This window comes from Mauremys reevesii, linkage group 2 (assembly GCF_016161935.1).
Source record: "Mauremys reevesii isolate NIE-2019 linkage group 2, ASM1616193v1, whole genome shotgun sequence".
In the NCBI taxonomy this organism is placed as follows: Eukaryota; Metazoa; Chordata; order Testudines; family Geoemydidae; genus Mauremys; species Mauremys reevesii.
This window is the reverse complement of record NC_052624.1, coordinates 189,670,767-189,695,557: the sequence shown is the minus strand read 5'-3', so window position 1 is coordinate 189,695,557 and position 24,791 is coordinate 189,670,767. Positions and strand designations below refer to the sequence as shown.

The 24,791-nt window shown below is 40.3% G+C and overlaps 2 protein-coding genes across 3 annotated transcripts in view; one reads left to right on the top strand and one right to left on the bottom strand.

Annotated features, from left to right (window-relative positions):
* The first annotated feature begins 506 nt into the window (after positions 1 to 506).
* On the top strand, positions 507 to 7,793 carry TIMM21 (translocase of inner mitochondrial membrane 21). Of its 2 annotated transcripts, XR_005594098.1 has the most exons (7): positions 507 to 1,125; positions 4,008 to 4,070; positions 4,171 to 4,268; positions 4,818 to 4,891; positions 5,331 to 5,368; positions 7,456 to 7,561; positions 7,664 to 7,793. XR_005594098.1 is itself a non-coding variant. In XM_039524711.1 (6 exons), the coding sequence occupies exons 1-6, from the start codon at positions 831 to 833 to the stop codon at positions 7,754 to 7,756; spliced, it is 729 nt and encodes a 242-aa protein (XP_039380645.1). In that variant the 5' UTR covers positions 510 to 830; the 3' UTR covers positions 7,757 to 7,793. The 2 variants fall into 2 exon arrangements, 1 of the variants encoding a protein (XP_039380645.1); XM_039524711.1 differs by lacking the exon at positions 5,331 to 5,368 and having other exon boundaries at positions 510 to 1,125.
* Positions 7,794 to 11,918: 4,125 nt separating this feature from the next.
* Positions 11,919 to 24,791, bottom strand: part of LOC120399234 (lysine--tRNA ligase-like) — a 38,189-nt gene continuing 25,316 nt past the window's right edge. Inside the window, exons 10-15 of the mRNA XM_039527311.1 lie at positions 19,313 to 19,398; positions 17,421 to 17,506; positions 16,463 to 16,589; positions 14,801 to 14,944; positions 13,222 to 13,304; positions 11,919 to 12,363 (exon numbers count right to left, since the gene is read on the bottom strand). Of these exons, the coding sequence (XP_039383245.1) occupies positions 13,236 to 13,304; positions 14,801 to 14,944; positions 16,463 to 16,589; positions 17,421 to 17,506; positions 19,313 to 19,398 (512 nt within the window). The 3' untranslated portion in view covers positions 11,919 to 12,363; positions 13,222 to 13,235. The remainder of the gene's footprint in view (positions 12,364 to 13,221; positions 13,305 to 14,800; positions 14,945 to 16,462; positions 16,590 to 17,420; positions 17,507 to 19,312; positions 19,399 to 24,791) is intronic.

The following is a 24,791-nucleotide window of genomic DNA, read 5'->3' as shown; positions in this document are numbered from 1 at the left end:
CCTTGGGAGCTTAACCCAGAATTCCAATGGGTGGCAGAGACTGTGGGAACTGTGGGATAGCTATAATGCATTAAGATTTTTTGGCTCCCGAGGACAGCGTTATATTGAGGTAGAGATGTACTTCCAAATTTGTATTTTTACCACTTTATTGAAAAGAAAAGAAAAGAAAACACACAGTTTGCATTATTGCATGGTCATAATGTTTCCCTAAAGATAAGATGATCGGAAACTTTAAAAAGAATCAAAAGAGAAAAAACACTACAAAACACACGCTATTTTTAATTACAAGTTAAAGGAGGTCAAAAAAGTCCAGCCTCCCCTACCACTTCGTTATGTGCTATCTGTACGAGAACCAGTGGATTGAAATTACTGTAGTTTAGTGTCTGGGTGTAATTTGATCTCAACAGCAGGAGGTGGCGCTTTGCATTGCGGTAGTTGTAGTCATTTTCCCTTTAAGCTACTATTAACTGTGGACGGGAAGAGAATTTCTGTGAACTACAATTCCCAGAGCTTCCTGGTATTTTTTTCCCAGGCAACTTTGCAAACGCAATGGCGAGGAAGTTGCAAATGTCAGCGAGCAAAGGGTAATGTAGGTTTCTCAATTAAAGTAAATCGACAAGGTAAAAGCAAAACTCAAAGTCAGAGATTGCTTTAATTCTGTTAAATTCATTATAAGGGCTGCACCTTCCGTGCACACACTGTGCACGTGTTGCTTAGGTGCAGACTAAACTAATGTAGGATAGATCTGTGCGGCAATCAAGGGACGCTTTAGTTCAGCTAATCTAGATCTTAGTTTGTTGGTAACATATTAAGACTTGTTTTGCCTCATCATGTTTGCTGCTTCGTTTATGCGAGTTATTCAGTGCAGCGAGAAGTTACAAGGCTCGCCAGGAAAGTGGTTGCTTGCACCCCATGGGAAGGTGTTCCTAAGGACTTGGCGGTGTTTTAGGTGGGGGCAGGAATTTGCCCACAGAGAATCTGTGTTGCGTCCTCGTATGTTTTTCCAAGTTGCTAAACAAAATATCTGGACCCAGGAGGGGCCGCTGAGAGCTGGGAATGAAAGTAAACAAGCGTCTGTACAAAGAAGTCAAAAAGGAGGAGCACCCGTGTCGGCTGCTCAGAAAGGTAAGTGGGCCTATGGCCAGTATTAATTAGGAGCAACATGTATTGTTTTTAGAGATTGTTGCTGCAGGAACTAGCTGCAGCCTTGCAATTGAGATTTTAGGCACCCAGAACTGAGGAATTAAAAATTATGGTTCCCAACAGCTGCAACTCGTTTCCTGGTGTACACATTGCATTGTTTTGCATGACTTCATATAGTGTTAAGTTGTATGTGTATATTATACACAGAGGGTAAAATTTTGCTTGGATTCCCAGTTACAGCTCTTCTTGACTTTATTGGGAGTGGTATTTGTGTACATATGAGGGAAGAATCTGATGCATCAAGTGTTTGAGGGCGTGGGGAGGACTCTGAATACATGTCTACATTAGTGCAAAAAATAAAGTCCACATGTTGCTAATTCAGGTTCAGCTTTAATGATGTTGTTAGCAATAGGGACTTTGGTTTTTGGAAAACTTTCCTGTTGTAAATGCTTGATGAACTGGACAGTACCGCTCCAGTTGTGCAAATTTAGATTGTATTTTGCATGCCATCACACACTTTCTAATGCATACTAAACAGCTAAGTGGCAGGCCTCTTATTTTTAGACTAATTGGAGTAAGCCTAATATATTTTGTAGGATCCTCTTAAGTAATACACAGTGCCTCTCCATCTATCTCCTCAGTTATGGCTGAACATCCCCCTGGACATGCATAGGTTTACCACTACATCCCCATTCCGTTGCCTTTTGCCTGCCTGCCATCAGCTTTTTGTATCACCCCAGCCCCACTTCCCCATGGAACAGGAAGCCAAGAGATGAAGTAAAGGTACATTTTCCAAGCAGAGAGTCCACACAAAGACTCTCAGGGATAAACCTCTGCTTCTGCAAAGTGCCACCCAAGTCAGATGGGCTCATAGATGGGGAAACAGGGAAGATACCTGGTTCAGAGCCCCTGGAAAAATATTGCAGCAACACTTCGGTTGAAGGCTAATACAAATTCAAATAAACTGTTAATTAACTCTTCTAAAATCATTTTCTTCCTCCAACGCACACATCAAATTTTCTTATTGACATCATAACAAAATATTTTTTCTTTTAGCATGGGTGGAAAGGAAGGGCTTTGTATCTAATAATTTCCATATCTGTATATTAGATTGATATTTGATATCAGTTTCATCAATCCCTATTTAATATGGAAATTGTAACTCACTTTTGTGCATTTCTTCCATATGGCCACAACGATGGTCTTAGATTGAACATCATCCATCAGTTCAAACAGAAAAAACCTGAATGGAATATAGAGGTGACTCAAACTCTTATCACTGTTGGAATTCATTGTCTATAAGTGCCCATATAAATTCCATGTCATTTCCTGAAGATTAAGACTGGCTGGGTTTAATAACGTAAGAGAGCAGTTTCCAAACAGTGGTCCATTTGCTGGTTGCCAGCAGAGTTGGCTGATCACATGGTATTGGCTCCTTCTTTACAACTGGTACATCTTAAAAATAGTGAACGCTTTCCTAACAGTGCATGTCCATGTACATAATTAATATACTGTAGTTGCCATCGACGTTGTCATTTGATCACCAGTGGAAGGGGAGGCAGTCCATATTGTTCCAAATGCGAAGGAAGATGGCCCATAAGAGACTTTGATGTGGTCCATGTTTGGAGATCCCAAGTTTGAGGTGTCTCAACTAGGTATTAATCCCCAGGAACTGCCTTGGGCATTCATAATTCTTTGCTTAAACCTTCAATAGAATAAAGACAATGCTAAACCATGTAATTTTATTTCTCTGAGGCCAAGGAGGTTCCACTTTCATTGATAGACATAAGTGAATATCAGAATGTAATGTCTTAATTGATCTTGAATGCTTTGAGCGTCTGTCAAGCAGTTACAATATGTAGCTTTTGTTACAGTAAGCAATTTAGTTCCCTAAAGGCTCTAGCAGTTTTTTCTGTTTAGTTCCACTACTAGTGGAATACTTTGCTTAGAGGTAGAGTAGGATGAGAGGGCTTTTCTTAGAATTATTGTAATTTAGCTATCTTCTATTCATTATGTTTGTAATTATGTAATGTGTGATGACAGTTCCATCATATGACCCCTAGTTCCTCCCATTCATTCCTTTGAGCAAGAAGTGATTGTTACACAGCTTCAGAAAGTGAAAAGCCTTTTCTTTGGATAAAACCTTCTCAGCTGTGAAAAGTGGGAGGAAAAGAGGTTATTAAGTTTCCCCCCTAATTTGGAACTTTGCTAAAAAGCACACCTTATAATCCACACAAATTGGTGATCTCTTCCCACTTCTCAAGAAAGACTTTATAGCAGAGGTTGTAATGCGGTCTCATAATAACTTCTTACTCTTCTACATGATGCAATATTATAAATAAATTACAATTGACTAAATAAAAAAGTATATGCTTTTGTGGCATCCTTGCTTTTTATTGTTCACATACTTGGTAATTCCTCATTCACAGTCTTTGTCAGTAGTGTTGACTCTTTCCCCCATACTTTTGTTCAAAAATTGCTATAAATGAATGTTATATTGTAACTTGAATACTTTGCAGCTGAAAATGTAGTACTAAAACTTAAAAGAAAATGACTTTGTATGTCAACATGAGAGCAATAGCACAGGTTGTTGTGGGTTTAAACTAGTTGAAAGGTTTAATAAAAAATTCTGCTGGAACTGACAAAAACTTTTCATGGTCTCTTAATTTTACTGCTGAGACATAACAGAAGGAATGGACTAAAAGCTAACTTTTTCCCCCCTTATCACTGTGAGACCTACTAACCAAAATGCTAATTGAATCTTAGACTAGCACGTAGAGGAGAAGAAAATTATTTATATGATACACTTATTCTAATATTATTAACTGACATTTTAACTGGTATATTTTTTCTTTCTATTACAGTGAAAGAAGCTGGATGGGATTTTACCTACTTAATAGTGGTGCTCGTTGGGATTGGTGTTACAGGTTATATAAAAAGCTGTATGCCCTATAAATATTCTTTATTTATTGTTCATCAGATTAGATTAGTTCTCATTATATTTGCTTTTGTTTCCCTCTATTTCAGGTGGTTTGTTCTATGTGATTTTTAAAGAACTATTATCTTCCTCCAGTCTCAGTAAGATCTATGACGATGCCTTGGAGAAATGCAGATCTCACCCAGAGGTTGTTTTTCAAACCTAAATTACAGTTTCATTGTTGAACAAAAGGATTTCTCATTAATTGCTGTCTTTTTTAGATCTTCCATTCAAAGAGCATGTACCATTAAGCTCCAAAGAAAATTCCAGTTGACTTAGTCACACACATAATTCCACTCAGTACAGTGGGAATTGGTGCCCACTAAAATACACCATGTAGTTTCTGACTGCTTTCTGCACTGAATGATATATTCTTCTTATTTATACTGTGGTACTAAACAAGAGTCTCATTAAGATCAGAACACCATTGTGCTAGGTGCTATACAAATCTACAGGAAGACATGGCCCCCCTCAGCCCCAAAGAAATCCATTGAAATATAGAAATATTATTTGATATGAATCGGCTGTTCTCTTCTAGTTTGTTTCCTAAATTCTTGGGTTGTCACTATCAGTAGTATACTAGAAACATTTGGTGAAATAAAAATGATTTCTGATGAGGAGGTGGGATGACACTGGAGTATCTGTTTGAATGTAACCCTTTAGACATGCTATACCTCATCTCTGTTCTTTTTCTTAGGTAATAGGTGCTTTTGGAGACCCCATTAAAGGTTATGGTGAGCCAACGCGACAAGGAAGACCACAGCTTGTCAGGTACTTGTTTGCATTTGTTCTGTACAAACACCAATTTCAGCAAAGACGCTTTGGGCCAAGGTTACATCTAGACTAATTTAGCTGTGTAGGATATATTTGATCTGTCATTTATAAAAGGAACTGAGCAACCTTTTTTGCAGGGCTATTTAAATGGCACATAGGTAGCAAGTGTTTGCTAGGGTTAAAGAACATTTGAGAACAACTTTAGGTGGAAGATTTTTTTCCAAGTTCATCTTTCTGAGGGCACAGAATTTGAGTTATTAGGATTGCAAACACAGAGGCAATATTTTTCATCTTCTATTTATAGTTATGCTGATCAATTAACTCACAGAATTATTTGTATAGATTGAAAAGTATTATGGTGGGGTCTATTTTGTTTAAAGAGTAGCTAGATCTTGTTTCCTGAACTGCCACCTAAAAGAGCATTTTATTTTTAAAGGAAGACAGAAGGCTGGAAAAGGATCTTTTTAAAAAAAGGTCAGTCAAGGACATATTTTCCTTGTCCTAAATGTAAAGATGCACAAAGGTCCTCTATTCCAATTGGTCTAATTCTTTCTGTTGTAAGACTGGCAGGAAACTAAAGAAACACCTTAGTGGTAGAATGCTAAAATGAATATGCTTTGTAAAAGCTTTTAATACTGGGGGTTGGGACCTCTCAGGGGGTCGTGAGGTTACTACATGGGGGGGTCACAAGCTGTCAGCCCCCACCGCACATCCCACTTTGCATTCATCATTTATAATGGTGTTAAATATATTTAAAAGTGCTTTTAATTTATAAGGAGGGGTCGCACTCAGTGGCTTGCTATGTGAAAGAGATCACCAGTACAAAAGTTTGAGAATCACTGCTTTAATATGATACAGCAGAATGTCTGTTTATATCCAACACTCACCACTTTTCAGTCATATAGTTCCTTGCATTTGACACTATGCATGTAATATACACTAATCATTTTGATCTCACACAACACGTTTGAAATGGATGTAGTCCTCTGAAAGTGTGAGAATTTATTACATTCCCACTTCCCTCCTATTTGTCGTATTCCCTTGCTCTAGCTCTTCTTAAATTAAATTAGAAGCCCTTTGGGGGGCATGGACGACTTATGGCTTAGTACAGTGCCCAACACGATTAGATCTCAGTCCCCACTTGGGCCTTTGGGCTTCAGTTTACCAAAATGGATTTAGTGTGAGGCAGATTGATGGGCCTGCATAGAAAAACTCAACCTCAAGATTGAGAGTTTTGGTTTTTTTTTTTTAAAGGAAAAGAATTTTTCTCCCAGTTAAAGATTTTTTTTTTTTACCAGATTGTGTGTCAAAAATGCTGCTCACAGTTGATCTGCTGAATACTAAAATGTAAAAGGGAAGTTTTAAGCATCTGTCCATAAAAACAGGAACTGTCCTTCTCGGGCCATACCTGAATGAAGAGGTAATTGGTTCCTATGATTTCAGTTCCAACTTTTTGCTAGCTGTGCATTTTTTACAGTTATTTTTGAGTCAGGACTTTGAGGAAGGTGGCAGTCAAGTCTGTGGCCTGACCCATGATCTCACGTGTCTCAGAATACCTATGGGCCTGCTCACTGGGTGTATTTTTGGATCTCTGGACTTTCTGAACTCCAAGTTACCAGAATGGGGAGCTCCTTCATTAGCATAAAGGTAACTAATTAGATCCCATTGCAAGATGCTAGTGACCTCAAGAGAAGTAGCTCCAAGCAGGAGGAACTAGCTATGTAGTGCAGCCATGCCTGACAAAACGTTTTGACTTACTCCACACTCCTGGTTGGCTATTGAGTAGTAAGAGTCCAGCAAAATGAATCTTTTAAGATTAGACATCTACAAGCAAGTAACCTTTAGTCAGCCACCAAGTCTATCAAAGTTAAACTTCAGAGCCAATAAAACCACTGGCTTTTGTGTTTTGTTTTTTCTTTTCCAACCATGTACCGGCTTCCTGAAGATGAATAAAACCACAGTCAGCAACCATTATACATAAGCATTAATTTGTTTTGTTTTCCAATCTTTAACAGAAGAGTAACATATCTACTTCAGCATTCTTGCTCTTGATTTTAACTCCCAACGGACGACTGATATTGAATGCACGTGTATGGCTAGAATCCACAAATTTTTTTTGCAAATGGGACCTACACAGTAATTCCTCAGATACCTAAAATGGTTCTACGTTAAACAACTTTGCTGTCTAAAAGATCATGCCAGTGTCTCTTGAAAGCACTGGACTACATTCCCTCCCAACATAGCTAAGCAACTTCTCTAGCTAAGAGTGTTAACTCAAATACAATTCATTAAAATAGCAAGAAGGCCACAGTTGTTTGTTTTTTTTAAAGTGCAGTCTAGCACCTTTTCCTTAAACTATCTTACGTCTAACAAGTGAGAGTTAAGATCTTCTGTCTATACAATTACAATCTGGCATTGAGATGTAGGTAAGATCATACATTGAGACAAAATTGCTGTCAGTACAGATGTTACATTTCACATAATTGTGCCTGCAATGTACATGGTTTCTCAAACTGCAATACACAGAATGTGTAACATGTTTCCTTGTTCCTTTTTCTTAGTGAGATTGAGTATGTAAAAAATGGGTTGAAATACATGTGCTTGACGTTCTACATTGAGGGCTCAGAACGAGGAAAGCAAGGGACAGTCCATGTGGAAGTGAAAGAGGTAAAATTGTCTCAAATTAGTTATACCGTCAACAAGCATCACCTGATGCTTAAACTACTGAAGGGGAAAAAATAACCCTGGCATATTTTTTCCTTATTACAGAATCCTGAAAGCAGAAGATATGAGTACCGTTACATATTTGTGGAAGTTGAGCCTTACCCTGGAAGAACCATTGTAATTGAAGATAATAGATAGTAACTTGGTTCTGTGACAGTTCTTGAAGAGTGCTGAATGGTACACAGTCAGTGTACAAATGAATGCCGAGTGATGCAGCATACCATCTACAATTTCACAATCTTACTCCCTTACTTACATCCATGGAATCTCATTGAAGGCACTGGGGTTGCACAGGTGTAACTGGGGACAGTAGAGAGTTGGTCACATCAGTGTATTTATAATGGAAGTATAATAAGATTTGAAGTGAACCAAATTTTAAAATAGTGCCATCCTTTATGGCAAAAAGGCATGAGATAGGAAAGAATGGTTATACAATGAATTGTGTTTTTCTACACACAACCCCTAAAATTTCAACATTTCAAAATTATTTTTCTTTTGTTTATACTTCACAACAGCACTTCAATAAAGAATGACATACAAAATGTAGAAAAATACGTGTTTATTTATGTGCAGCCACTGTGTTTGATAGTGAGATAAAATGAGAAGATATCAGCAATACAAGGAGACTTTATTGCAGATGCAGCTATGAATATGCATCACAGTACTGTGTGTCCCAACAAGATGAATTAGGATGAAAGGGAACAAAATTTAACAGCTTCTAAGAGGTCTCAATAGAATGAGGAAGGTACAAACTTCTGAGCTAGTCAGACATATAGGACCAGGGACTTGATTGTAGTACTCAGTATCGTGGGGATTTTGGGCTGCAAAGCAGTCCCTACATAACTATGGGGAGTAGTATAGCAGAACTTCATATTGTGGCCACTGTCTATTAGATGGAAAACAATGCCAGTTTGGTTCTGGGTATCTCCTTGATCACCAGGCGCTTTAGAGACCACGCCAAAATGACTAGTAACAAACCTTCAGAGTTGCAGGTCTTCATGCTTTAGTTGTGGTGCCCTTAGTTCTGAATCTCTTTCCCCTATCTGATGAGGCAAATATCTCTGCTCTTCAGAGGAGGCTTAAGGGACACTTGTTGTTTAAATGACAAAAAAAAAAAAAAAGCCAAATTGATTCCTCCACCCTTTGCTTCACTTCTGTACAATGCTCTGTGCCACAGGATGTGTTGCAGGCCAAGGAGGAGGGTTTGTTTTTTAAAATGGGAGCCTGTGTATGATGGGAGCACAAACCCCACAAAGGTGAGGATTACGGAGTTGCTCTGGCCACAGGAAGTCACACCCCTTTACCCCTGCTGGGCCTTATCCCAATGGAGGGAAGAGTTCAAAAGGGGAGCAGCTCAGTCTAGACAGGAGAGCAGTTTGGTGCTACAGCCTCCAGCAGAGAAGCCACCAGGACTCAAGCAACCAGGCCCAGGCCTCACAGTCAAGCTGCTGCAAGCCTTTCAACAGTGGAGGCTGAGGGTGATGCATTTCTGCAGATAAGGAAAGATGCTTTGGAGCATGACCTGAAAAGACAGTGAGGGCAACCCCAAGACAGACCTGTCGCACAGATGGACAAACAGAATCAGGTAGAAAGTGACCCAGGGAACAGGCATAAGGGCATCCACCCTTAGGCCATGTATCTGGACCATTGTTTTGAAGGGTCCTGGGTTGGAACCTGGTGCAGCAGGATGGGCTCAGGTTCCCCTACCCCCAACCATCGGCTCTCGCCCTTGGGCGACACCGCCACTGGCTCTAGCTGCTAAGCCAGGCAGCCAAAACTCTTGCAGTTGGATGACTTTATCACTGGCTCTAGCCACTAGGCATAGTGGCCACAGACACTTGCCATGGGCAGCAGTCTGGAGTATTGTCCCCGCAACACTGTAAGTATATTAGAGGTTTGTATAAAACTCATACTGAATTTTTTCATGGTTATTTTACTAGTTGAAGGAGCATATACTATCCCATAATTAGAAACCCACTGAAAATGACTAAGACAAAGTATAAATGTTACACACCTCTACCCCTATATAACACTGTCCTCGGGAGCCAAAAAATCTTACCGCATTATAGGTGAAACTGCGTTATATTGAACTTGCTTTGATCCTCCGGAGCGCACAATCCCCCCACCATCCCACCCCGGTGCACTGCTTTACCATGTTATATCCAAATTCGTGTTATATCGGGTCGCATTATATCAGGATACAGGTATATCCACATCATACTACAGAGTTCAAACCAAGTGCACAAAAGGGAATAGGGCAGTTTGTGCGTGTAAACAGTACCATGAGCTGACTAGGTTGATGGTCCTTTGGGAAAACATAGGGAAATAATTCCAATGAAACAATTTACTGCCCCAAATATACTCCATAAATGCCAGTTTGTTGAATTCTAGTGCTGGAAAACTGGTGTCCATGTTGTCCAGTTTAAAAATTTGTTACCAAAACATAATTTAAAAACTAGAACATAAAGCTAGGCTCCCAGGGTTTCCATGCTTTTGCAAAGGAGGCCAAGAATGCATCCCATGAGGTGCGCACGACTTTAAAAAATCATGAAGTAACAGATTTAAAGATAAAGTCCAAAATAGTTTAATGGGAAAAAAAATCAGAATTTACTAAGCGGTGTGCTATTTTCTTAACTTTTAATTTGTTAAACTAAATCTTAAATGAATGGTTATACCTCAACCCCTGATGTCCTGGGTTCTTTCCTACAGAAGTTGTATATATTTCTTTTGGCATGACAATACAGGTTGAAAGTCTCAGGAAAGAAAATGAAGAGAAAGCGATACTGAACAAATATAAACACTGATGTGGCTATTTTTATAAAGTCCACAGCTAACAGAAAAGGAGTATTTAATAGTCATGATATATAAACTCCACAGCAAAACAAAACCTCAGGCAGGACTGTTACCCCGGGTTCTACCAAAGCTCTTGGTAACTTTTACTGTGTGCGAGGTGGTGTCAGCAAATAAATCAGGGGAAACACGGCTGTCTGATCGATAGCTGGCTGGCACATACAGGACAACACAAGGGTGGTTTCACTTAAAGCTAAACTTTACTTAGTCACAAACAGTTAACACATGTCCTCAACAGGTTAGTAAAACACCCCCAACCCTTGATAATTACCAAAGCTGAGTGTGGTTCTCGAGTGACACAGCGGCAGACTTCCAGTGGCCAAATCTGCCCGGGTGGGGGGACCAAGATGTATCCAGAAGAGGAGAGTCAGAGAGTCCCCAAACCAGGTCCAACAACCTTTTTCTTTTCCCCTTATTTATACAATAGAATAATATATGTCCTTAAAGAAAACTTGTCAAGTAAGCAGTTTCAATGGTCAAGCAAGAGGTTCCTTCTGATTGATTAACCAGGTGTGGGTTTTTTCAGAGTTTGCAGCCTTGAGACCCCCATAGACTTTCCTGTGTAAATGCATGTGTAAACATCCACTGTTGAGGTTCGCGCCTCTCTGAGGCGGCTGCTGGGCCACATCATCACAGCACAGCATGTAACCAAAACACAAACACAATATCACTCCACATGGGGGTCAGGGGCCCCTTTGCCCCAAAAACCCCCCCTCCTGCCCTGGGTGCCTTGGAGCTGATGACTGAGGCTGCTTTTTTAGCAATAAGCCATAGTGGTTTAGGGGTTTACTGGGTTGCCAAAATCTCCCCATACAGGACTAAAAGAAAGTAAACTTTGTTATTGTATTTATTTGTTGAAGATGTACTTGTCAGGGTGCAGGGTTAGATGTTTCCCCATCCTCTCCTCTCAAGGGCTTCAGGGCACCCCAAAGAAAGCAAACTTTCTATTCTTACACTCTCTAGCTATAGTTATGTGATTCTCCCACTTCTAGACCCGGACCTGTGTTACAGATCCTTGTTTGTTTGTTAACCAGCCCTCAGCAGCAGTCTCTTAGCTTCTTTCTGCAGTTCTGTCTGCAGTTCTGTGTGGTGGGAGCTGTGACCAGTGATTTTACAACACTGTACACCTTTTAATTTTTAAATTGATTTTTGATTACTCGATTCCTATTTTTTCCTATAATGGTATTAACAACTTCAACTTCTTCTTCTTGAAAAAGTGTTCCTGTGCAATTCTCAATACAGACCCCAGACCCTCCCCCTTTCTCTTCTAAGAAGACAATTGGAAAGGGTAAAAGATATTAAAAAATACCAAAATAGCTAAATACCTTAGCAAAAATTAAAATTGTTTAATTTAGCTTCCTTCCTAGTCCTTAGGCATGATAAGATAAGTCCTAAATAAAGCCAGGGCAGCAGGCAGGCCAAGGCAGTCCCCCAGTCCTGTTTGTTAGCCACCCTGAAGTGGTTTACTGGAAGGTATCTTATGTCTAGTTATAGCAAAAACAAGCAGGAAATGAAATTGAACAGCCCCTTTTCACTTAACACTAGTTAGAAAACATCCCTTACACTTACAGCAATTGCACAACCATATCGCATTCATGAATTAATACATAGTAACCCCAAATCCATCACAACAGTTATATATATTGTATATTGCTAATAGAAAATAATGGACACAAATCATAGATGTGCAGCTATTGATACAAATCTGATTAATATTAAAGCATTTGAGTCTTTACTTAGTTATATGAAACAGAGGTTGGTTATGTTGAAGACAAGAGGCAGATTACAAGGTTAGTAATATCAACCAAGACTGACCAAACCAAATTAACATCAGTGAACTTCAGTGGAATGACAAAGAATAAGTTGTTTGCAGGATTGTTGTAGCCATGTTGGTCCTACAATATTAAAGAGGAAAGGTAGTTGAAGTAATCTCCTTTACTGGACTTATCCTTAGAAGTTGGACTCATTTCCTTTGTTCCTTAAAGGAAGCTCATCAAGGCTAAGAACCCCACAATTCAATTTTACCTATAGCAGAAGCCATTAAAATGAACTTTTGCCAGCTGTTTCTACAGCTTTCCTATTCCAAGTATAGGGGATAATTATGGAAGTTGAGATTCCACCATGTGGTAACTTTAATGACTGCTATGGTAGGTAAAAATACCTGCTTGTCAATCTTGAAAGGGTCACTTTCAAGAATAAAGGCAATGGTCCAAATTCATCTCTCACGTCACTTCACTGAAAGTAATGCAGTCAGCATCTTTCACACCATCTCCCCAACTTTTAACATTCTGCTTTATTTCAGAATCTTCAAATCACTCATTATCACGACAGCAATAAAAAGTAAACTAGTAAGACATAATATTCTTGTGCAAGCTTCAGTGTTGCATATAATGTTTCCCTGCTTGTGCCTATCTGTTCCATTCTTATGAGCAGGCACAGTATTGACATTTACAAGAGACCTGCTCTCCAAGGGTTTTGTATGTACTAGGACAGAGCAAATAGCCATAGCAAAGGAAAAACATTAGGCACATGCAGTTGGCATGACTGTGCATTCTACCTTGAAAAAGGGTTTTCCCCTATACAGTACTTTCCGTTTACAAAATGTGTCACTATGTTGTTAGTCTAGATAGTAAAATGCCACATTTTTGCAGTAGAGTAACTGTATTAATATATTTTTCTTTAACAAGTTGTCTCAACGTTCTTGTAAATTTCCATGTGAAATTCTGCCATTAGGTTAGTTCTTCACCCTTTACCTCTAAACTGCACTTCAGTTCTCTTGTTTCTCCAACTGAGGTTTGTTTTCAATGGGCTTCATTGCTGGGAAGAATAGCACTTCCTAAAGCAGGGTGGGGAAAACACATACACCACAAGTCAGTGTTGCCAAACCCAAAACTTTGAAAAAAATCTTGAGTAAGGTCCCAAAAAGTAATGAAACTAGATTAAAAATGAGATTAAAAAAATGTTGTGTTCTTATTAGTCTTTCCATTTTTGAGCCTTTTCAGTGCACTTGGGTCACTTTTTCAAGTTTCTTTCTGCAACCGTAAGGGCTAGAAACTTGAGGGGGGAAAAAAGAAGAAGAAAGCTGAGAGTCTCACCTAAACGCTCGTCTGTTTAGGGAAGTTAAACATCAACTCTCACAAGACTTGCAATAAGATTGCAAGAATTGGCAACGCTAATTATTGGCTTTAGATTCACTTCAGTTAATTTGATAAAGCAAACTCTCAACCTTATTCTTATTCACAATCAAGGCCCTTTTATCCTGTTCTAGTAGTAAAGGAGTCCTAAAGAGGGAGTAAATATCATTTACTTACAGATCAATGTAAGAAAGCCTTTGTGTAAGTGAGAATCAGGCCCTGGGTCTTCTGAATGCTGGACATTGTACATTGGAATTGAAGGCCCTTTAAATTCTCTAAGCATCTCAGCATGATTGGCTGGAGATGCAGAGTTAAGGCACCTCCATTAAGTTATAGTTACACTGACAACTCCTGCTCTCCTAATTCATAGTCTGGACTGGCATTGGTATTTGCCTCAATGCCCAGTCACGTGCCCCCTAGTTAAGGATGAGTGCTACAAATACAGTTGTCAAAAGAGGTACTGCAAAGTAATATAGTTGTTTTGTATGACCCTTCAAAGGGCAGCCACATTTGGCCCAGATGAGGGTACAGAGACAGACCATACCTGGTTTGTTAGGTACTGGGGGAGGGAGAGATACTTCTAAAATATATGGATAAGTGCTTTTTGAATTTGACCTTAATGCTAGTGACCTATTGTAATTTACTGCAAGAAGCTGTAGGTGTCTAATACTGAAGTACAGAGCTTTACGTACTGTACTGCTTTTCAGGGAGCTGTAGAATACACAAAGAAAGAGATGGGGCAGGGGTTCCAAACTTTTTTTGATTCGATCCACCCCCAACATGATCGAGCTGTACCTCTGTTGCAACTGCCACATCTCACTTTTTTCCTGGGCGGAGATACTTGGAAGCTGCTAGGTGGCTGCCAGAGTGAGACTGGGCTTCACAGCAGTGTGGCTGCTCTTTCCACCACATCATTCATTATGAAGGGGAAAGCTGAGGCATATACAAACATGCCCTAAGCAGCAGCACTTGCAGTAAGGATGCATAGGACACCCCTCGCAGGTAGGGGAAAGTTGCAGTACAGGACATTTTAAACCTATTCTGCATCCTCATTTCTGCCTGCTTTACAAACAGCAAAGAGCTGCAGGGAAGCAAAATAATATTTTGCCTTTTATGGAAAAAAATAGCAGAACAGTAACCATAGGCATAAAAACTACTTAGCTACCTTTTGCTTTTTTCTAATTACAGCCTAACCCACCTTAATGTTGTTGGAGTCTGTGAGGAACATGGCAAGACGGTCAATTCCTATTCCCCAGCCGGCAGTAGGAGGAAGTCCATATTCCAATGCTGTGCAGAAGTTTTCATCAATACTCATGGCTTCTTCATCACCTGCTGCTTTAGCCTAAGGCCCCAAAACAATATGAACATACAGTATTTCAAGTATCTGGCAAGCCTCTAGGCACTTGTAACTCAATGGTAAAAGATGTGGCAGTACCAGCTATATTTAGTGCTGCTGAATGTCCCAAGTAACACCCTGACATTCTACTGACACATGCTGCTGAAGCTGCAGCATTTTCTGTCAGCAGGGAAGAGGCTGGTGTTTATTGATTCAGTCTGGGTAGCTGTTGTCTCTGTCTCTCCTTGCCTGAGATGCAGTTGAGTAGCAGAGCTGCAGTCCTTATGGGTCTATATAAACATGTGTTCTTCAAACAGAGGTGTAAGACCTACATTTAGCTTCTCCCCAAGATAAAAAAAAATTCTTAAAAATATATAAGTAATATCACCTTAGCAGCAGCTCAGAAGGGCAGAGCTTTGGTTGTGACCAAGAGTGAATTACTTCTTAGGCTGATGGCAGGATACAAGATTGTCATTCACTATAGGAAAACCTGGGCTTAAAGTCAGCTGGAGCTGTTTGGAGCATTGTGCTGATAAACATTTTCAAACCTGTGGGGCAGAAGCCCTAAACCCCATGGCTCCAGGAAATACTCTTGATAATTTAATCCCAGAGGAAAGCCTTCTGCTAGACAATTCGCCATGTAATACTAGTTACTTTCCAGTTGGCTAAAGTGTCCTGTTTAAGCAGGGAAGATTCTTAACCCCTGGATGTAAAGTTATCAGATACTTCAGGTACTTCCATAGAGCAGACTTTACTGGGGAATAGACAAGGCATCTAAATGTGGTATGCTCAGTCACCACACTCCACCTCCAAGTCTCAGAATGGAAATGTTAGCCAAGGGCAGCATCATGTGGGAGGGTCACACAAATACAATATGGCTAGGGAGTCAAAAAGCTCAATATGATTTCTGCTGTGGACCCCTTAAAAAAAAAAAAGGTAACTGGTAATGAGTGTCATGGGCTCAAAACATTTTGAAGAACTGACTAAGCACTACATTTAAACCTTCCCTTCTGCAGCCAATCACTACCTAGAAGCATTGGCACTAGCAAAAGAAAGAAAAAATAATTGAAATTGAATAACATTTTTCTTTATAATTTGGGTTTTTAGAGAAAACCACTTTTTCCTGCCTTCTGAAAAAGCTAATAACATGCAACATAAATGTAGACAAAAGTGTCTGTGGATGTGAAAAGAAAATCCATCTTTAACCATGCTTCCGTAATACCACAGGGTTTTTAAATCAGACAGATGACAAATAAAAGATTCAAAGGATTTTTTAAAAATTATATCTTACCCAAACCCAATTGAAAGTAGATGAACATTTAGAAGAAAACCTCCTCTGAGTTAAGCACAGCAAATGTAGCCCAACCAATAATTCAGGTGTAGTGCAGAGAATATAGATCAATTCAGCATTTGGCTCAACAACATATTGCCTTGTGTCTGTTAGTTTTCAAGGCAAGAGCTTGCGGTCATTGCTCTTAAATATAATATTTTAGTTCATACTGTTGTAATTTTGAAAGATGTTACCTTCGATTGGTCCATAAAAAGCTCTCTCTGCCTCATTGGATCATTGAGCTCAGTGTAAGCATTGCAAATCTCCTTCTCCATCACAAAAAGTTCAAAACGTTCACTCAGGCCTTTCTTTGAACGATGCCTAGTTAGAAAGACAAATTATGAGGAACAATTTAACATTTTGGTGTCCTGCTGCAGATTGGGATAAAAAAATTCCAATAAAGAGTTCAACCCATACAAACAATTTAGGGTTTTGACTTCGTTTTCAAACATCTTTCCCCTAGTTCTGTAGAAAGCCACTTAATTATACCATATGCCACTTATTTTCTGAAGAAAAACTATTTCATACTTATTAGAGCTGTGAAAAGAAAAAAACTCACTACCAGCAAATCAGAGCCAAAACAGTGAAATTGTCATGGAAATTAAACATTTTCTAGAGTTAGTTATGATTTTTTTTCTTCCCTGCAACAACCACTTTTCTCTCTTTCAGGGGATGAAAGAGTGTCTATGAAAATGGCTGTTTCTCCAGAAAAATGTATTATGGATTATTTAAAATTTGCATCCTGGCCTTAACCAGACTTCCACTTTTGTGCCCTCAGTTTTGTAGGTGCAAATAAGTGTGAGGATAGTACAGGTAGATATCTATGTAGCTGGTTTCTGGGAACAATCACATTACTTTGACATATTAATGACCTAAATTGCATGCATGTAAACAACTGTTTGAAAATCTGAGTCGTATGTCCTTACGTACCGTAATTGTCACTGAGTGTGGGTCCATGAAAGTAATGTATCTTGAGGGGATTCATTTTGCTGGAACTCAAAAACCTTAACTACAGCACCAGCAGCTGACTAACTTTTATACGATACAAAACAACAATGTGAACAGAAGTCACAATTTACTGAACCCTGAAATGAATTGAATATATGGTTAGCTGAAGTTTAAAAATCCACCGCTTGCACTGAAGTTACCTACCATTTAGCCAGAGGACTCATGATCTGGGGATGGTCACAAATGAATGTGGGGTTGATGCAGGAAACTTCAATAAACTCCCCTACCAACTGCAAAGAGACAAGACTTCTGTTTTTCCCTTTTACTTGCATTTCATTTTGTTCTCAGTGTCATCTTATTATCCCAGATGGCACCAGTACGATTTCCATTCATCCCAATATTTGAGAGATTATTCTAATTTTACCAGGGCCAACTAGTTTCAGGGATATTGATAGGCCCTAAAATCACTTTGGAGGCATATTGGGGTGGACATTGAGTCCAACCCCACTTTTAGGGCTCATTGTAAGAGGGAAGCTGACAGAAAACATGAAAGGATGAGGAGCTATGAAAGTTAACACTGAAAATACATTAAAGCAGTAGTAGAACCAGGAGAACACAGAGTTCAAAGACTACTGGGTAGAAAGACTCAAAGATAAGGGTCACTTGACTCCATCAAAGATGGCAATAAGGTCTTCAGAAGATGAGACTGGAGTAGAGACCTCACAATTTGATCACTGTGAGTGGAGTTGGGGAGAAGCTAAGCTTCAGAAGAGATATCATTATTTCTCCTCAATAGTGGGAACAAAAGGAAAAAAGAAATCTATAATCCATTCTAATATTCTGAAGTTTTCAAATGGATCTCAGGCAGTTAAGCACACGACTCACATTTGAAAAACCTCATCTTTAAAAACCACAGCTCTAATCACTCTACTTAGTTACTAGTATATTATATGCATGTAGGACCACAGTGTACACACTGTCTAGGCTACTTAGAATGTTGTCAAACATACAGTTGAATACACCAGAATAATTCTGAAATTATTGACATCCATTCCAAGCTAACTAAAACACCTCTAAAAGATCTTCTAGAACAGGGGCAGGCAAACTTTTTGGCCTGAGGGCCGCATTGGGTTTCAGAAATTGTATGGAGGGCCAGTTAGGGGAGGCTGTGCCTCCCCAAACAGCCAGGTGTGGCCTGACCCGCGACCCCCCCTGCTTCTCACCCCCTGACAGCCCCCGGAGGTCCCTGCCCCATCCACTCCCCTGCTGTCTGTCCCCTGGCCGCCCCAGACCTCCCGCCCCTAACTGCCCCCGCTGCCTCATCCAACCCCACCTCCTTCCTGACTGCCCCCAAGATCCAACCACCTCATCCAACCCCCACCTCCTTCCAACTGCCAAGATCCAACCACCTCTTCTCTCTGTCCCCTGACCACCCCCGGAAGCCCCACCCTGAATGCCCCCTGCTGCCCCATCCAACCCCTCCTCTCATTCCTGACTGCCCCCCATGGACCAATGCCCTATCCAACCATCCCTTCTCCCGGATGACCCCCGGAACCCCTGACCCCACTCAACCCCCCTGTTCCCTGCCCTCTGACCGCCCCCACCCCTATCCAGACCCCCAGCCTCTAACCACCCCCGAACTCCCCTGCCCTCTACCCCAGGAGCTCACAGCCCCACTGCCCAGGGCATTGCGCCCACGGCGCAGTGAACTGAGGCCGCAGGGGAGGGAGGACAGCAGGGGAGGGGCCGGGGGCTAGCCTCCCAGACCAGAAGCTCCAGGGCTATGCAGAATGGTCCCGCGGGCCAGATGTGGCCCGCGGGCCATAGTTTGCCCACCTCTGTTCTAGAAGAACCATATGATGAAAATATCTTTGATCAAGTTTCAGTAAAATCTCAACCAAGCTTTTATATATGTATATTTAATATGTAGAGCTGACATTTATATATACACAGTATATAAAGAACCATACAGAAATATGAATTGATGTCACCCCAATACACACAGCCTAGCATATTAAGATTTTTTAAGTATTATGTAACCAAAAGTAGGAAAATGTAGCAAAAATGATACATAAAAACAAAAAAAACAAGAAAACCTTATCTAGAAGTCTTGCTGTAGTCCGAGGAGGAGAACATTGGATTCCCTTCTTCACACATAGCTTGTCAAGGAACTTTTGGGCTTCTGTAAATGAAAATAATTATAACCGTGTGTCAATAAAGGAGCTCAGTTACGAATGAATTTTGTTTGCAATGGAACAAAAGAAAGGTACATTTCCTCTCAACATTCAGTATCAACTGTTGTTTACAATTTAAATTTTGACATAACAGAAAAATACAAGCTCTGGAAACCGCCCAATAAATAAGCTTGTAATTGTCTCCATAAAGGAGATAGGAACAGGAGCTAGAAAAGGGAAGTGTTAGGGAATTTAAAATTAGTGAAAAGTGTCAGATTTTCAGGCCAGATCTGTCATGTCCAAACATTTATCTATCTATCCACAGACCAAGTACATCATGGGCAACAGCTGCCTCCAATTCCCCCCACATCCGCCAGTGGAACTCTGCCCCAGCGTGGAGGTCAGGGGAGACTGTGTAAGGCAATCTCCACTCCTATGCACTCTTTGTTGAGAATCTCAGCTGAAAGGGCAAAGGTGCTAACATAACATAATAAGAACATAAGAAAGGCCGTACCGGGTCAGACCAAAGGTCCATCTAGCCCAGTATCTGTCTACCGACAGTGGCCAATGCCAGGTGCCCCTGAGGGAGTGAACCTAACAGGCAATGATCAAATGATCTCTCCTGCATCCCCATCCATCCCTCTGACAGAGGAGACAGAGGGACACTATTCTATCCCCATCCTGGCTAATAATAGCCATACTTAGCCACCATGAATTTTATCCAGTCCCTTTTTTTTTTTAATTGTATAGTCCTAGCCTCTTCCTCTCTCTCCTCAGGTAAGGAGTTCCAAAGTTGACTGTGCAAGATGAAGAAAGAACTTTTTTTTTTTTTTTTTTGCTGCTGCCTATTAATTTTTTTTGACCCTTGACCCTGTATTATGTATATAAATAAAAAAAAAACTTTTTTCCTTATCCACTTTCAACATCATATTATGATTTTATATACTATCTCTATCCCCTCCCCTTCTCTTTTCTTTTTCTGAAGAGTCTAGTCCTTTTCTCTTTTCTCTTTCCTCACCTGGACTCTCTCTAAAATCTTTTCATTTTTCTTTTTCTTCTTTCTTTTCTTTTTTTAGAGTTTTTTTTTTTTGAGGAGAGAGAGACTACACACACACACACACATCTGCGGGTATGATGCGATATAATATAGGGCAATAATATATTCTTCTCTTTATTCTCTATCCCCTTTTTTGATTCTTTTGATCCTTCCTGCTTTTTTTTTGCCTCTTTGCACACTGCGTGCACACTTCAGAGAGAATCTTCAGATAACTCCACCATATTTTTAAATCTGTAGCCATCATGTTGTATGCCAATTTGTTGTATGTTTTTTTGGTGTATTTTTTTTTTATTTTTTTACATTTTTTTTTATTATTATTTTATTTTTTTATCCATTTGTTTTGCCATTTTGTTTTTTTTTTTCTTAGTTTTGTTTTCTTTCTTCTGATCTTTTTCTTCTCTGTATCTCTTGTTCACTAGTTTAGTTTTAGTATCATCTGCAGCTCCCTTTCTCTTTTAATTTTATAGGATTAGGGATTTGATTGGGATCCTAGAACACCCCCCTACACCCCCCTCCTTGCCTCTCCCACTCCATACTTACCCCCCATTCTTAATTCCCTAACCTAATTCCCCTTCCCCCTTTCCTGTCTCCTTTCCAGTTCTCAATCCATGAATTATCCTTTGACAGCTTAATTTACGTAAGAGCTTTTTGGAGAGGACCTTTTCAAAAGGCTTGAAATCTAAGTACACTATCCCCACCACACTATCCCCCACGGATTTGTTTGTCCCTTTCCAAAGACCTAAAGAATCAAAGAACCTTTTCCAATTTAGACAGACACGATTTGTTTTTGATTCTTGCTATGTTTTTAATGTTTTTTTATGTTTTTTTTTTTTTTTTTTTTTTTTTGTTTAATTTTTTTTTACGGTATTTGTTTTGCACCCCTAGAGCCGCCCGTTTTTAAATACCCCTTTTTAAACTTTACCTTTAATTTATTTTAGCTAATTAAATTTCATTGTACATAAGGTAGGTTAGGACAGGTTTAGTTTACAGTTACACCTTATTTAATTTCACATTTTAGTTGATTAAGACAGCAGTTTCTGCAATACCATAGCCTATCCAAAAAGACTCCAATTTATTCAGATAGGCCACTGCACCACTGTCATCTGATATAGAGACAACTCTCTTCTGTCACTTGGATTCCAGGCTCCATCTGAATCTCTGACTGAGCTGAATGACCCTATACCATATCACTAGTTCCCCGAGACAACTGAATTTCAAGGGTTGGTCTTCCCTGCAGTGTTAGCTCGAGCTATAATGTGAGTGTTGCCCCTAATCTGACTCCTGCCTACCAAAAAAAATCTTAAACTCCTGTTCTAGCTGGCCCAACAATGAGGGTAGGTTGAAGTCTGAGTGCTGCTGATGCTGGGGCAAGTAATGCTGGAAGGTGGGCAGGCAGGGAACAGCTACTCTGTGCTGCTAATACCAATTGTGCAATCCATGTGTTATTTCACAGTGAGACCACTCTCATTAGAGCTAGGCTAACTGGAGAGGTGTTAACACAAGTGTAGAGAAGTTGAACTGTCCTTGTGCAATGAGTTAATTCCAATTCTTCTCTAGTTCCAGAACACGCTCATGTTTCTGCTCCCTCATCTTAAATCACCTCGCCTGCTAACATTCTTGAAAACCTTTACAGAATAATCATGTTCATCCAACCTCCACTTAATCACAACTGCCTTTTATTTGAATCACAATTACGTTCCCCAGCATGAATTGGTTTCTTAAGTTGCTCCCTCTAATTTACTTGACCTCCATTTATCCAAATGTGTTTTCCTTGCACTTTTTTGGATATAAACCAGGTTGTACTGCATTTGCAATCTTAATTGTACAGTGATAGCTCTGTGTTCCATTGAAAACTCTGTAATTTCAGCCATACTGATGTGTTCTAATAGCTCCCATGCATAGACGCTAAACATATGGCTGAATTCATCCTTAAAGTTCCGCTATGCTTCATTAGCGTTACGTCAGGAGAGGAGCTTGAGAGAATTGTAGCTTTGTATTCAATTTGTCCATTAGCCTGCATTTCATAACACGAGCCAGTTGCAAACAGAGAAATATATCTATCCTCTAGACATGGCCAGTTGCTTTCCTTGCATAACAATGGACATTTAGATCAAGGGCTGTGTACAACTCTTGTTTCCTTTTACACCACTGCTAGGTCAGAATGTGGGAGAACAAAAGCTAAAAGGGACAGGAAGCAATGACTGAGAATGTGAGGACTCGGATTAGGGGGCTCTTTATTCCAGCCCTGTGGAAGAGGAGCCCCCCAACTAGAAAGGAGCTCTTCTGTCAGCCACCTTCCTGTCCACCCCACTTACAAGAACCATCTGTATAAGCCATGACTATTCCTCTTCCCCAGTGTACCTACGTAAGGTATCCTACAAAGACACTTCTCTCGTGTTCCTTATACTCTTCCCAACCACCTCTTCTTTTGCCTGAAGTTCACCTCTTCCCACTACTCCAGGATTTCTGCCACCTCCCATCATTCCCTATTTTTTCCCACCAATCTCTTATGCCCACCCTTTCCTCTAACAGCCACACCTGTATTTCTTCTCTCTCTCCCCCCTTATCCAGTGTTCCACCCATTGTTGATCTTTTCCTTCATCCTTGGCTCACTCCTTTTATATGCATAAGCTTTTATTCCCCCACACTCCATTAAATCTCATTGCACATGTGTTTCTATTCGTGTTATTTCACATGAACCACCACTTTTTTTTTGCTTTAAGAGTTAGCTCTGAACAGAGAAATCCATCCACCAAATGATTCTAATAGAATGAGGAAACCAGTGTGAGCAAACAGCAGAAACTATTAACACAACCTCCAGGGGCTAAGGTCTTGCAGGAAGGGATAGTTCAGTGGTTTGAGCATTGGCCTGCTAAACCCAGGGTTGTGAGTTCAATCCTTGAGGGGACCATTTAGGGAACTGGGGTAAAAATCTGCTTGGGGATTAGCCCTACTTTGAGCAGGGGGTTGGACTAGATGATCTCCTAAGGTCCCTTCCTACCCTGATAGTCTGTGAACTCTTAGCAGTTTTCACCAGCATCTCAAAATTTGTTTCACAGGACAAGTTCCAAGAAGAATTGCTATTCCCTTTAGAGCCAGAAGCATGTGTCAAATAGGATGCACTGAGGTAGCTCCTCTTCCTTCCCCCTTTATTGGGGAACGGGATCCCTGCCCAAGACAAAGGTTTCTAACCATTAGAGGAGTGAAGTTCTAGAACAGCCTTCCAAGGGGAGTAGTGGGGGCAAAAGACATGTCTGGCTTTAAGACTAAGCTTGATAAGTTTATGGAGGGGCTGGTATGATGGGATAGCCTAATTTTGGCAATGAATTTAGCAATTGGTCATTGGTTATCAGGAGGTAAGTATGCCCAGTGGTCTGTGATGGGATGTTAGATGGGGTGGGATCTGAGTTACTACAGAGAATTCTTTCCTGGGTGCTGGCTGGTGAGTCTTGCCCACATACTCAGGGTTTAGCTGATTGCCATATTTGGGGTTGGGAAGGAATTTTCCTCCAGGGAAGATTGGCAAAGGCCCTGGAGGTTTTTCACCTTCCTCTGCAGCATGGAGCACGGGTCACTTGCTGGAGGATTCTCTGCAGCTTGAGGTCTTCAAACCACAATTTGAGGACTTCAATAACTCAGACATAGGTTAGGGGTTTGTTATAGAAGTGGATGGGTGAGATTCTGTGGCCTGCGTTGTGCAGGAGGTCAGACTAGATGATCATAATGGTCCCTTCTGACCTTAAAGTCTATGAGTCTACCTCACTCCTACCCAGGAGTTGGGCTCCCCTGGCAGGAAGCCAGCTACTTCATTCCAGCCTTACGGCTCCTCTTCCACAGGGCTGGAATAAAGAGCCCCCTAATCTGAGTCCTCACATAGATATAGGTTACTTCACATAACATACACTGGTATGTATTCCTGATGCTACACCCTGGACCTGGGTAGGAAGTAATTCATGCTAATATAATCATGCAAATTAAACTTGTGCATTTGTGCAACCATATAACGACCTTTTCACATTACTAAATCACTTTTCTTTAACACCAGAATAGCAACTTATCCCTCACTGAGGCCTATTCATATCCCAGGCCCGGCATTTTTGTAGTCAGTAATTTTTCAATGCAATACAAAAGTGTCTTCTCAGATTTCCATCATTCAAACACAGTGGACCCATTTTTTCCTGAACTTTAACAAAAAAAAAAAGAAAAAAAGAAAAAAAAAAGAAATCACCTTTGGGCTGAAAGCAGAGAATAGAACATTTCTGTCTCAAAGGAATATTCAAGAGAAAGGCGTAAATAAGTGGGGGAAAGTGACTCTAAATGGATAACCATACACTTTATGATAAA